We start from the raw sequence: 15,072 nt of genomic DNA on the forward strand, positions 1-15,072 counted from the left end.
AGCTTTCAGGGATGCTGAAAGCAGGTATCTGGTTTGTTTGGGTTCTGTAATCGAAACACTGTTTCAACTCCACCTCTGAGATCCTGCCTGGCTGAAAGCAGGTTTCTGGGGTTTTGTTTAGCTTCTATATTTGTTACAATGTTTGAAACTGCAGGCTCAGAGGCCTGCAAGGCAGGCGAGGAACGTTGGTTTCCTCCGTCACTGAAGCAAGCAAGCCTCATGTTAGTTTCAAGCTGCCTGGCTGCCTGCCGCCATCTTGGCTGACAGTTAATTTGCATATCGCCCTGATTAGCCAATGGGAAGGGTAGTGGTTGTATGCTAATTACCATGTTTCTCTTTTATTAGATAGGATACTTTGTCTTTATATTATACTTCAAGATAAAATTTACTACAAAAACGAGACAAAACTCTAATAGCTCCAGCTGCACACTACTCAAGGAACCTAAATGCTCCTTAATTACAGTCAACATTTTCAAAATACCTTTTGACTGACTTCCCAGAAGCACTGAACTCTTAGAAAAACATCAAGATGACAAGCATGCTGTTCTTGTGGCCTCGTCCAACCAGGAATGAACCGTTTCTAGGTGTGGGTTTTCACTGCATGGACTCTGGCCACAGCCCTAAAAAGGCTGCTGGGTCTTTGAGTCTGTTGCATCTGACTTCATCACTTTCACATTTCTCTACGCTGAAGAACCTTTTGGTTTTAAAAACATCAGTATGGAAGCAAACCTTTCCTTGGCTATTTTACCCTCTCAATATGCAAGCCATACTTCCTTACGGAAATCTCTTTTCTCCTTTTAAAATCAGAACAAAACATTGCCTATTTCCACAGACACATCCACAGTGACAACTCTTTCAGACACTCCTCTTTAAACCGTCGTCAACAAGCTCTTTAAACCTTTGATTCTTAAGCTTATGGTCTAAGCTGTCTGTTGCCAGCAGTGTGTCCCTGAGACAAGAGTAATTTGTTTTGCTCAGTTGAGACTCCACTCTTACACCCTGTATCAGAGGCCAAAAAGCATTGTAACAGAGCCCTAACCTGTAACTCAGGAGTACTGAGATGTAAGCATCGAATTTTGCTTTGGCTAATTAAAACTGAATTCTATCCAAAGCCTATCTTTCTCTGTGGAGAGCATCTCTGAATCATCAAACATACATCAAGTAACTAACAAGCCTAGACTTGACCTACTTCCATGTGAGTAGATTAGCTCATGTAATTTATAACAGTGATTCTGAACCTTTATTAAAAAATCAGGTTTTTATTGATATTTTAGAGAAGAAAAGAAAGGGGGGGGGGGAACAAAAAAACACTGACTGCCTCCTGCACAGCTAGTTCCCAGGCATGCACCCTGGCCGGGAATCGAACCAGCAACCTTTCGGTGCATGGGACGACACTCAACCAACTGAGCCACACCGGCCAGGGCGACTCTGAACCTTTAATGTGTACAAGAACCATTTTGGAATCTTGTTATAATACAGAGTCTGATTCAATATGTCTGGGGTGGGACCCCATTCTGCATTTCAAACAAGCTGATGCTGCTGGTTTAAGGACCTAGCTTTGAAAAATAAACACCTAGGGAAGGGAGGTGGAACATGTATCATGCCTTCCTTTGGCATGATCAGCCACTGGATGTTTGGCCCATTTGCTATCAAGAGTCATTGCTGATAAATTCAGATTAGCTCATTTGAATACCACCCAGAGAAGCATCACTACAGAAAGCAACTGTCCTGCTCCCAATGAACAATTTCTTTAGTGGCAAAAATTTAGAGCAAATAAAACTTAGCAAGTTTAAAAGTATGGATGAGGCATAAAAAAGTAGAATACAGAGGAGGTTGAAATTGAGAAAAGCCATTTTGGGATTAGCATCATGTGTTCACTTGGAATGTAAGACAATGCAAGTGAGCTAATGTTATTATTATTTCTTTTATCCTAACCTGAGGATATGTTTTTATTGATGAGAGAGAGAGAGAGAGAAAGAGAGAGAAAGGGAAGGGAGGGAAGGAGAGGGAGAGAAACACGGATCAGTAGCCTCCTGTGTGTACCCCAATTGGGGACTAAATCTGCAACCTAGATATGTGCCCTGACTGGGAATGGAACCTGCAACCTTTTGATGTACAGGACGATGCTCTAACAAACTGAGCCGCCTGGCCAGGGCAGAACTAATGTTATTTTTTTTAAAAAAAGGCCATGCTGGCTGGGTAGCTCAGTTGGTTAGAGCCATCATCCCAATATACCAAGGTTGCAAGTTCAATACCCAGTCAGGGCACATGACAACCATCAACGAATGAATGCATAAACGGGTGGAACAACAAATCCTGTTTCTCTCTTTCTCTCTCTCATAAGAAGTGAGTCCTCATGCCTCATTTACTACCACCATGATCTGAAGAAATAAGACAGGTTCAACTTTTTAAGATTCTTAAGGTAAAAAAATAACAACAAACAAAAACCATAGAAACATTATTCCGACTCACCTTACAAGGGCAAGCAAATTGTCAAGAAGTTTCAGAATCTGTTCTGTGCAGGGGTTACGAAAGATTGGATTCCCAGTGGGCGAATAACCCACTACAAATCCTCCAGCTTTGGCCTCTTCAAGGTCAGTGGGCCAGCAAGTTCGTTTCACAACACCCAGAATGCTATACACACAAAAGCTCATCTACAGAAAAACAAAAATGAAAGATAAACATAAAAGGAGAAAAGACAAAAGTGCTATTAGATATTTGCAAAGTTATGGCAAAGGTGATACAGAGATCAGAGAGAAGGAAAAGACCCCTGCCAACATCCCTGTCTCTCTTTTTTTAATTCTTACCCGAGAATATTTTTCCCATTGATTTCCAGAGAGAGTGGAAGGGAGGGAGGAGGAAGAGAAAGAGAAACATTGACATGAGAAAGACACATTGATTGGTTGCCTGCACACGCCTCTACTGAGGCTGGAGAACCTGCAACCTCAGTACATGCACTTGACTGGGAAATCAAACCCATGGCGCTTCGGTTCACAGGCCGACGCTCTAACCACTGAGCTAACAGGCCAGGGCTCTTCTGTTCAGGTCAAGACCTTCCACTGCCATCGTCAAGTGCAGTGGCAGGCTCTAGAAACTCCCTTCCAAGGCTGAGATCATCTCACAGGACCCCAGTGAGAAGGTGGCTTGGACATGCTTCAAAAGAAAGTGTTTCGACAGGCAACATGTCATCTTGTTGAATTGACCCAGCACCCTTCAGCTTAAGCCTTGACAGCTTTGCCCTAATCCCCACGCACAGTACTCTGAACCAATTTTCCAGGTTAATTAATACAACTTTTGACCCAATGGAGCCAAGAACAATGCTTATTTGAGTAGCAAAGAACTGAAAAATCTCAGGTTTGCAAGTCAGTCCATTTAGGACTTTACATGCCAGAGAGCAATGGCAGGAAGGATTCACCCTGCTGACCTACTTCTTCATTATACCTTCAGTCTTCAGAGCTATTTAGAGATCCTTAAAGCCAAAATAATGACTTAACAGAAAAGACCGTCTTGTGCTCGCTTCAGCAGCACATATACTAAAACTGGAACAATACAGAGATTAGCATGGCTCCTAAGAAGAAATAAAAAGAAAAGACCATCTTGCCCTGGCCGGTGTAGCTTGGTTGACTGGAGCGTCATCCATGCACAGAAGGGTCAGGGTTTGATTCCTGGTCAGGCACATACCCAGGTTGTGGGTTCAGTCCCCGGTGAGGGCATGTGTGGGAGACAGATCAATGTTTCTCTCTTACAACGATGTTTCTGTTTCTCTCTCTCTCCCTTCCTCTCTCTCTAAAATCAATAATAATAATAATAAAATTTTTAAAAAGTACTGCCAGTAAATAATATGTGACTAAAAATAGAAAGGAAGGAAGGAAGGAAGGAAGGAAGGAAGGAAGGAAGGAAGGAAGGAAGGACCATCTGCTCTGCTGTGGAAACTAACTCAGGAATTCAGACCAGCCCTGGCTGGTTTGGCTCAGTGGACAGAGTGCTGAAGCATTGTGGGTTTGAATCTGGTCAAGGTCATGTACCTCAGTTTTAGGCTCAGTCCTGGTCCTGGTCAAGGCATGTGCAGGAGGCAAGCAATCAATGTGTCTCTCTCACAATTATGTTTCTATCTCTCTCTCTCTTCCTCTCTGAAATCAATAAAAATATTTTTTTAAAAAAAGAAAAAGAAAAGAAAAATATCCTCGGGTGAGGATTAACAACAAAAAAATCATTAAAAACATTTAAAAACAAGAAATAATTCAAGACAAAAGAAAACAGCAGCTTAGGAAAGTGAATAGTCCCAGATTTCTAACCCATAGAGGAAAAACATAAATGACAACACCCCAACTCCTACCCACGGTCAATTCAACTTCCCATTCCCAGAGGAGGTTTACTCACTCGTGCACGGTTTAAGCCACAGGAATCCTCCAGGCCAGGGTCACAGCTTTTCCGATCTGCACCCACATAGGCAATAAATGCATCAACATCTGACAGCACTCTGAAGGATGGGGGGAAGACAAGCTGTACCATGACTTTAAGCAAGGACAGTTTCTTCCACAGAGCTAATAAGCTATGAACAGTTGTTATAATGGGAGGAGTTTAATCACATTGTCAGCTTTCACTTGAAGGTTTAAACTTCTCTTCTCACTTCTAAGTGTTATTAGCAACACTTTTAAGAATACAAGTTTGATGGTACCTTCCCCTCTTCTTTACCCGTGTGCTCTCTCATGCCTGCCCCTTTCCCTGCCCGGTCCCCTTTCCCTCCAGGCCCATTATCTTTGCCTTTCTCTCTAAGCTCCAAGGGTCCTTCTTCTGCTTCTGTTAACATGTTTCCTGCCCAGCTGGTTCACTTCTACTGCCTCTGTAACTTTCTAAGTAAACTTTCTCTTATTAGAAAAAAAAAAATACAAGCTTGAAAATGCTATGTGGGCACTCTGTGTGGCTATGCGGCTCCTACTATGTTCTCATTTCTGGCTGTTCTCACTTCTCTACAAGTACTGGTGCTGCAACGCAGACATATCAGATGTCACTGTGGCTCGATGCCCTGACCAAGAATCAAACCACAACCCTTCAGTGCATGGGATTACACTCCAGCCAACCAAGCTACATCGGCCAGGGCAAGATGGTCTATACTTTCTTTCTTTCTTTTTTTTTTCCAGAGGCCATGCTAATCTTCTCTGTATCTTTCCAATTTTAGTATACGTGCTGCCAAATCGAGATGTCCATATAATCCATTTTTACTCATTTCTTTTCCCTCCCTACACCTCTGTTTAGCAAGGGGATATTTTTAGCAATTAGAATACAGGCTGCTTTTAGAGACCTTCCTATATCACTGTGTCATTACATCTCGATATCCTTACACTCCCACTCCAGACATAGCGCTCCCTCTCTCTCCCTCTCTCTTGTCAATTACAGTTGACATTCAATATTAGTTTGTATTAGGTTTCAGGTGTGCAGCATAGTGGTCAGACATTTATATTAATTACAAAGTGCTCCCCCCATAAGTCTAGCACCCGACTGGCACAGTATTACTGACTATATTCCCTATGCTGTGCTTTACATCCCCATGACCGGGCATAGCTCTTAAAATAGAATGGGTGCTTGAGTGCAGTGACGGTCAGTGGCAAAGGGTCTCCTCTACCTGTGCATGTCTTCAGAAAGCCAGATGCTGGCCACTGGTGCCATCAGCTCCTCTAGGAACAACTTCTGACGCTCATAGTTCTTGAATTGGTTGCTAATTAGAACCAGGGCTTCCATGAGGGCACACTTTTCCATTTGTGTGAGGAGTAGCTCATTGGAGAGGAGTTGCTTTACGTGGTTATAAAGCATATCAAAATTGGGCTGCAGATCAGAAAGGGAAAAAACAAAACAAAACAAAAAACTAGAGGTGGTGAAGGTCTGATTTTCAGGGAGACATGAGTCACTCAGGAAAGTGGAAAGAGGACCAAAGCATCCCCAGGAAGGTCAAGCCTATAGGACTGTCCTTAGTAATTTAGTTATAATGCTCTTTTGCCTGGACAAGCAAGGCAATTTAGGCAGAGGTGACTGTCTTGAGTATTGGGGTAATTGCAATTTCCCATACTGCAATTGTGAAAACAATCTGTCTTTTTCTACATCAACTTTTACAATATCTTTGCAAAGATCAGCTTGTTTTATTTACACACACACACAAACACGCACACAGACACATACACAAACACGTACACTGCTTTGTGTTCAGAGAAGAAATTTCTGGTTATTTTGTAATGTGAAATAGTAATACATTTCTTCTTAAAACCCTCCAAAAAAAAGACTGGGTTCACCCGGCCGATGTGGCTGTGGTTGTGTTGACCTATGAACGAGGGGTCACCATTTGATTCCTGGTCAGGGCACAGGCCTGGGTTTTGGGCTTGATCCCCAGTAGGGGGTGTGCAGGACGCAGCCAGTCAATGATTCTCTTGCATCATTGATGTTTCTTTTCTCCCTCCTCCTCCCTTCCTCTCTGAAATCAATAAAAATATGTTTAAAAAAAGAAAGGGGTTCACATCTGGCTCTACCATCTGGCAGTAGCAGGTAAGAACATCACACAGTAAAGAGGTGTACACTGATGGGAACAACTTGGTATCATCCATACGGAAAATTGTTTATTCTGAGGGAATAGTTTGCATTTTTAACTCTACTACTAAGTAGGAGAGGAACAAGACACTTATTCAAGAATGCTTAACCTGCCCTCGCTGGTTTGGCTCAGTGGATAGAGCATCAATCTGGGGACTGAAGGGTCCCGGGTTCGATTCCAGTCAAGGGCACATGTCCAGATTGCGGGCTTGATCCCCAGTGTGGGGCATGCAGGAAGCAGCCAATCAATGATTCTCTCTCATCATTGATGATTCAATCTCTCTCCCTCTTCCTTCCTCTCTGAAATCAATAAAAATCCTATATAATAAAAGGCTAATATGCAAATTGTCCCCTTGACTGGGAGTTCGACCAGGGGGCAGGGCTGGCCAGCCACCGCCCCCCCACCCCCCACCCAAATCGATCGGCCCTGATTGGGGCGGGCTGGCCCCCACCTGTGCACAAATTTGTGCACCAGGCATCTAGTAAAAAATTAAAAAATGCTTATCCTAAGCAAAGATATAGTTCCTTGTTTTCTAGTTATGTGAGTATAAATAGAATTGAATTTACAAAAAAAATATAACCGAACTCAACAGGTCTCAGTGACTACTTAGCAAATTCAGTGGCTTACCAACACAAGCTGAGGGTAGTCTCGACATATCTTGATGATGGAGGAACAAGCATGTCTTCTTACATTCCTCACTGCCCGGGTTCTGGGGGCCTGAGAAGAAATATTCAACAAACACAGAGCCACTTTCAATATAATTTATAGATGCCACTTATTATCATGTAAATACCTCCCTCCAGAGGCAAATTCAATCATTTTTTACAACTGTGAGAGTATAAAAGAGTCACATTTATAGTCACCATGAATACATATATCTACTGTTTGCCCTAAAGTATCTGTAGTATAAAAGACCTTATCATGACCATCTCCTGCCTGTACCTAACCCTTCTTATTAGACTAAATGTTAGGTATTCATACTTTTGCTCCCAAGAAGTTAGAATTTGTTGAATTAATGGTCTTACCTTACTTTCTTCAACAGTTTCAAAAGTGACAGACGAAAATAGCTAAGGGGAAGGAGAAAAAGGCCACTCATCAGTACCAACTGAGTAAAGTTCTTTCAAACAGTAGTTACAAAGTTCCCAACAAAATCCCAAAAGTGTTACAATATGGTAACGAGAGGGCTTTCAATTGCCATTACAAAGTTTCAGATGTTTGTTTTCTCAGATAAGTAGGAGAGGCTTGAGATTCACAATCGTACCAGATTCTTTACAAAGAATCTCAGAACAATCCATGCCATCAGACACACTCAGCTACAATGATGTCTCTTCCTTCTCCCCTGTTAAAACTTCAGTGATCATCCTTCCCTAACTCCACCTTAACTTCCCATTTACTTTTATATTTTTTAACTCTCACCTGAGAACTTTTGTTTTAAATTCATTTTTAGAGAGAGAGAAAGTGAGAAAGAGAAGACAGAGAAACATGGCCCTGTTGCCTCCCGTACACACCCCAACCAGGGATCAAACCTGCAACTTAAGGATGTGCCCTAACCAGGGATCGAACCTACAACCTTTGGTTTACAGGACTCCAAGCAACTGAGCCACCAGGCCATTTACTTTTTCACCCCCCCTCCCCCTGTACCCCAAAGACTTTTTCACTGCTTTTGAGAGAGAAAGAAAGGGGGAGGGAGAGAGCAACATTGATGTGAGAGCAAAACATCGATAGGTTGCTTCTGCATGCCCCCTACTAGGGCTTGAGCCCACAACCCGGGCATGAACCCTGACTGGGAATCAAACCCACAACCTTTTGGTGCATGGGATGATGTTCAACCAACTGAGGCACACTGGCCAAGATCCCATTTATTCTTTAACCCAATGCAACCTGACTGCTGCCCTAGTCACTATGATGCAGTAACACTCTAACAATGGTCTACTTAGAAACTTAATGGACATTCTCCAATTCTCCATTTCTGTTGTAACAAATGAGTACACCTTTTCAAAGTTCTACTGGACTTTGTCACATAACATTTTCTCCACTTCTCTGGCTTGCTCTCGCTCGCGCTCTCTCTCTCTCTCTCTCTCTCTCCCTTTGGGGCTTCTCATTCTTTGCCTTCCTCCTCCAATGATGATGATCTCCGGGGTTCCTTGCTTGAGGAACATGTCTAACTCTACCTCTCCTCTTCCCTAGGGCTTCACTTCTCCTCTTGACACTTCTATAATGACAATGCCTTAATACTAGCTTGTAATTTTCTAGAGTCTAGACCAGGGGTGGGCAAACTTTTTGACTCGAGGGCTACAATGGGTTCTTAAACTGGACCGGAGGCCCGGAACAAAAGCATGGATGGAGTGTTTGTGTGAACTAATATAAGTTCAAAGTAAACATCATTACATAAAAGGGTACGGTCTTTTTTTTTTTTTTAGTTTTATTCATTTCAAACGGGCCAGATCCGGCCCGTGGGCCGTAGTTTGCCCACGGCTGGTCTAGACCTTTAACCTCAAATAGCCAATTTAGTGTGAGGTCTCTCCACCTAGCTATTGTACACATACCTCAAACATAGTATTCCAAAACAGAATTCACTCCCTTTTCTTCCTCACTCCTACTCTCCCTCCTGATCCAGTATTCTCCCTCAGGCGGGACTCCATTACTCACCTAGTCACCTAAACTGGAAACTCAAAAACTATCCATACTGACCTCTCACAAATCCCCTCTCAATCTGAAAGCACGTTCTGATCCCTCCCTTTAGGTCATCGGTTCTCAACCTTTGGGTCACGACCCCTTTGCGGGTCAAACGACCCTTTCACAGAGGTCGCCTAAGACCATCAGAAAACACATATATAATTACATATTGTTTTTGTGATTAATCACTATGCTTTAATTATGTTCAATTTATAACAATGAAAGTACATCCTGCATATCAGATATTTACATTACGATTCATAACAGTAGCAAAATTATAGTTATGAAGTAGCAACGAAAATAATGTTATGGTTGGGGGTCACCACAACATGAGGAACTGTATCAAAGAGCCGCGGCATTAGGAAGGTCGAGAACCGCTGCTCTAACTACTCTTTCCATTTCCCAATGTACATGTCTATAATTGCAATGCCAAATAGGCACATCTGTTTATATGAGTTTCCTCCCAAGCAGAGCGCTCTTAAAGGACAGGCTTTTCTACTAGCAGGGTGCCTGATCCACAATAAGTACTGAGTAAACATCTGGTAAATGAGTAAATGGCTGTCTGTTTATTAACTTGTCTCACACACTTTCAAAAACAATTACATACATTAGCTTAGAAATGCCAAAATAAAGTTTACAAAGCAAATGGAGTTTACCTTAGAGAAGACCTGGGGCAGGAACTCTGGTCTGTAGGTGACAAATGGAAACAGTGCTGAGACATCAGTGAGGACACAAGACAGAATGAGAGGGTCCTTAGTGTCAAAATTCAGGACTATCTGCAATAGCTCTATTCCATCATGGACAGGGATTTCCTGTAATACAGACATGAAAAGGAGATTGACACAGCTGATAACCACTTTTCCTTCGGACTCTAGTTTATAAATACATAAGACAGTTGCCACATATGGTTTGGTATACTACTTTCTAATCCTTAAAATTCAAAGCATCACTCTATGGTATTAAAATTTTTCAGCTCTAGCCGGTTTGGCTCAGTGGACAGAGAGTGTCGGCCTGTGGACCAAAGGGTCCTGGGTTCAACTCCAGTCAAGGGCATGTACCTCGATTGCAGGCTCCTCCCTGGCCCGGACCTTGGTCAGGGTGTATGCAGAAGGCAACCAACCAATGTGTTTCTCTCACATCAATGCTTCTCTGTCTTCCCTCTCTCTAAAAATCAGTGGAATAATATACTCAGGTGAGGATTAAAAAAAAATGTCATATACGCCACCATGTACTATCCTAAAGATATAGCATCTCCTACTATTAGAAATTTAGAGTATCTCTAGTTCTTCACCATTGTATATAACGCTAATATATATCTTTGCAAAAAAAATGTTGGCTACATTATCAATTATTTCTCTTGAATAAGAGACTTTTGGGGGTGGCTGGAATCATTGGGTCAAAAGTTATGAATATATGTAAATCAAGCTGCTTCCCTTCTTTACAGGTTTTATCAATTGATTCTTGATCCATTAATGTGCCCTTCTTACCATGTTCTCAGCAGCAATGAATTTGTTCCCTAAAACTTTAGTTAGGAAAAACAAAAGTTTATTTAATTTGCATTTTTTCAATTACTACTGAGGTTGATTTTTTCTGTACTTATTAACTACTTTAGTTTCTCCTCTGTATATTATCTGATATCTTTTATCTATTTCTCCATTGGATTCCAGTGTTTTTATCAACTTATACAAAAAACTTAAATATTCCAGACCTTTAAAAACGGTCTAACACTTTAATGACCCTCCATACAACTAGAGAAGATGTTACTGATATTATGGTTGCTCTGTGCACATAACCTCCTTTCCAGCCATAAGGTGGCTGCCATCCTGAATTTGGTGTTCATATATTCATGGAGTCCTTCATTTTTGTATACTTTTACCTCAAATGTATTCACTTTTGTGGCTTGCTGTTTTGGGTCAACATTATGTTTATGAGAATCATCCTTATTCATCATATAAGCCTAATTGATTTTCACTGCTCTATTACAATCTATTCTATACAATATATTGCCAAATTATTCTCCAAAGTGATATCAGTTATATTCTATTAGTGATGTTTAAGAGAGATAAGCTTTTTAGAGTAAGGATATCAATCCCATTCATATTTATTGCAGATACTATTCCAAGTTTGCCTTTTAAAAGTTTATTTTGTAAGTTAAAAAACATATGCAGTTAAAACCATCAAATGTTTTATTACTTTCATTGTTTTTGAACTTTTAGGGACCTTTCCCTAAACAGTTAATTTTCCCTAATGCTAATTACTATTGTTATTGTTGTTGTTAATCCTCACCTAAAGATATTTTTTTCCAGTGATTTTTAGAGAGAGTGGAAGTGGGGGGAGGGAAGGGAAGAGAAACATCGATGTGAGAGACACACATGGATTGGCTGCCTTCCACTTGCACCCTGACTGGCACTGGGGATAGAACCCTGCAACCAAAGTGCATGCCCATGGCTGGAAATCGAATCCATGATCCTTCAATTGGTGGGCCAATGCTCTAACCACTAAGCCAAACCCACCAGCGCCTAATGCTAATTATTAAATGACCAATTCCTCTCATTTCTTGTATATACTCCAGGTTGTTTCTGGGCTACTTTGCTCAAATGAGCTGTGTCTAATGCCAGTTCTACACTGCTTTAAAACACTGTAGCTTTAAAACATAAATAAATAAAATAAGTTACTGCAGCTTTATATTTTATTATCTGAGGCAAACCAATCCTCATCTTCCAAATGTGTGATTTTCCCCTCCAAAGCTCTTCCTTACATTAACCCACTGCTAAAGCTGCCAACGGCTCTGCCCAGTGCACTTGGATCCATACCACTGGAAATACAAGCCCAGCCAATGCACTGTGGACAAGATGGACAGTTTTTCAAAGAAGCTCTTGGTCAAAATCTTTCACACGATAAAGGCTGATCTGCTCCGACTGACCCAGGGTGAGAGGGGGAGTGAGGGCAGAAACAGAGCAAAATCACTAGATTAGCTAATACTCTGCCAAGTCTGAAACTGACACAGTGAGTGGGAATGTAACAAGCTGAGGTCTGGGACTGGCATGCTCCTGGGACATACAATGTATCATAGCTTCATTAACAAGTAGGTGAATAGTTTAATATTTTCAAACACTCATCTCTCTTGATTAGGAATGCTCATTCTTACCCATTTGATTTTGGTCTTAGGCTCAGGTTTACTTTGTCATTAACAAACCTAAATGCTACCACCTAGGATTCTCCTGAGGAAAAAAGAATTCAGTGCCATTTGTTTTTCTCCCCATCATTGGTTATGAATCCTACCGAATTTCTAATTGTTACCTATGTTTTGTCCCTAGCCCATATCTTTCTTGTATATACATTCCAAACCTTTTTTTGTACTTTTTAACCAACTAGTATTTGGTATTTTGACAAATACCAGCATATTCAAGGACTTACTGTAAAATCCAACATACAACCAACCAGGTACTTCCCTTTCCCCCAATACTGCCAGTCCTTTCATACATCTTAAAACAAATACTTGACAAACCCTGACTTCAAGCAGGATCATACCCATACATCTGGATCCTTTTCAAGGTGCCTAACTTAAATGCTAGGAGCCCTAGCCAGCTTGGCTCAGTGGATAAAGTGTTGGCCTGTGGACTGAAGGGTCCAGGTTCGATTCTGGTCAAGGGCACACGAGTAGGTTGCAGGCTTGATCCCCAGTAGGGGGCGTGCAAGAGGCAGCTGATCAATGATTCTCCCTCATCATTGATGTTTCTATCTCCCCCGCCCTCCTTCTTTGAAATCAATAAAAATATATTTTTAAAAAAAATGCCAGGAAAGAAAACAGCAGGGTCATTTCCCTTGATTTAATAAAGGGCTTTCTTGATTTGCCACACTTACTAATACATAGGTCCCATCTAAACTTGAAAAAGGATTAACATAGTGAAAAATATAGGACACAAGTAGGGTTCCCATCTATATTTTAGAACAAACTCAGAATGCCATCATTTCAAACTGAAGTGAATCCATATAAAAACAGATGACCCTAAGATCTAATTTGTTAATATGCCACTTGTAAAAAAAACACAAACCACACACACTAAAAAAACCACAAAAACACACACGCTATATCCCCCTTTCTTCAAGATTCTGTCTATAACTAACCTGGAATACACTAAAATATAATTATTGCCAAATGAGTGATCAAATCATTTTAATCTAATAAGGTAATGTTATAAGAGTGATAGGTGATATGAAGTATAAAAAAACAAGATCTGGCGCTGGCCAGGTAGCTCAGTTGATTAGAACATCGTCCCAGTATTCCAAGGTTTGGGTTCTATCCCCAGTTAGGGCACATACAAGAAGCAACCAATGAATGCATAAATAAGTGGAAAAACAAATTGATACCTCTCTCCCCCTCTCAAATCAATAAATAAAAATTTTTAAAAAATTATTCAGAGAAGAGAGACACTGACCTCAAACTTGAATATTCTGGTCTATCTGCCATAAATTGAAAGAGATGCTTAAGGTTTGGAATAGTTATCCTACCTGCGGTTCACTGTAGTATCAGGCTCATATTATCCCCTTCAAATGAATACTAAACATTGTAGAGCTTTGAGTCAGAGAGACCTGAGTCAGCTCTGCTATATACTAGCCACTTGAATTCGAATGTTATTTAACCTTCCTGAATCTGTTTCCTCTTCTGTGAGATACACATCCATAGATTTTCCTATCCCTCTGCCAGTTTTAAAAAGATCAAAATTATTACACAATCAGCATGGGAAACAGTTACTTACTTCTTTATCTAGTGTTCGAAACATCTGGTTGATCACACTTTCCAAAAAAAAGGTCATGGCTTCCCAGTGCACAAATGAAGGTGAGAAGATGGAGCAGAGGCCGCCTTCTCCAATTCCAGCTATAGGAAAACAGGGTTTTAAAACACACACACACACACACACACACACACACACACACACACACACCAACTCTAGGTAGGATCACAGAAGACACAAAGACAATGAGGCCTTAGAGACTACTTGCTAATTTCCCAAGAATAATCTAACCCCTCAGTCTAGGAAAAAAAAAAAAAAAAAAAGGAAAAGGAGTCCCTATCCTGCTTACAATGAGCTGTCTGAATTGAGCTCTATGAGCCTTATCTATAAAAACATTTTGCGTACTGAATAAGAATCTATATATATAAAAGGCCAAGCGACCGGCTGACCAGCCGATCAGCCAACAGGTATGACGCACACTGACAACCAAGGGGCAGACACTCAATGCAGCAACTTTGCAGAGTGCCCTCTCACACTCCAGGAACCCCAGGGATGTTGGAGAGCTGGTTTCAGCCCAATCCCCGCAGGCCAGGCCGAGGGACTCCACCTGCTGAAGGGATCCTGCTCACTCTGCAGATGCCCCACGTGAGGCCGGCTGGGGAGGGACCAATGGAGGTTGGCTCCAGGGTGTGTCCAGCCCGTCTTGCCCAGTTCCGCCCTGACAGCCACCTTCTAATTAATTTCCTTTAATGTACATGAATCTGTGCACCAGGTCACTAGTATAGATATAAGCATCAAGAACAGCCCTAGCCGGTTTGGCTCAGTGGATAGAGCTTCGGCCTGCAGACCAATGGGTCTCAGGTTCAATTCCAGTCAAGGACATGTACCTCGGTTGCAGGCTTCTCTCTGACCTGGGCCCTAGTCAGGGCAAGTGCAGGAGGCAACCAATCGATGTTTCCCTCATATCAATATTTCTGTCTTTCCCTCTCTCTAAAAATCAATGGAATAATATCCTCAGGTGAGGATTAAAAACAATAGCAAACAAAAATTATGTTTTGCTTCTACAGCCAGTCTACAAAACAC

The 15,072-nt window shown here is 41.5% G+C and overlaps 1 protein-coding gene across 5 annotated transcripts in view; it reads right to left on the bottom strand.

The window, feature by feature from the left end:
* The window catches only part of XPO5 (exportin 5), a 50,599-nt gene that overhangs the window by 17,336 nt on the left and 18,191 nt on the right, over positions 1-15,072 (bottom strand). For all 5 annotated transcript variants that reach the window (XR_001515992.1, XR_001515991.1, XM_006776385.1 and 2 more), the window contains 7 exons: positions 14,014-14,132; positions 9,910-10,065; positions 7,603-7,644; positions 7,205-7,294; positions 5,624-5,823; positions 4,381-4,480; positions 2,473-2,654 (listed from right to left, as the gene is read on the bottom strand). Coding sequence is in view for 3 of the 5 variants with exons in the window: in XM_006776385.1 (XP_006776448.1) it covers positions 2,473-2,654; positions 4,381-4,480; positions 5,624-5,823; positions 7,205-7,294; positions 7,603-7,644; positions 9,910-10,065; positions 14,014-14,132 (889 nt within the window). In the remaining 2 variants the exon portion in view is untranslated. The remainder of the gene's footprint in view (positions 1-2,472; positions 2,655-4,380; positions 4,481-5,623; positions 5,824-7,204; positions 7,295-7,602; positions 7,645-9,909; positions 10,066-14,013; positions 14,133-15,072) is intronic.

Source organism: Myotis davidii, unplaced genomic scaffold (assembly GCF_000327345.1).
Source record: "Myotis davidii unplaced genomic scaffold, ASM32734v1 scaffold167, whole genome shotgun sequence".
Taxonomy (NCBI): Eukaryota; Metazoa; Chordata; class Mammalia; order Chiroptera; family Vespertilionidae; genus Myotis; species Myotis davidii.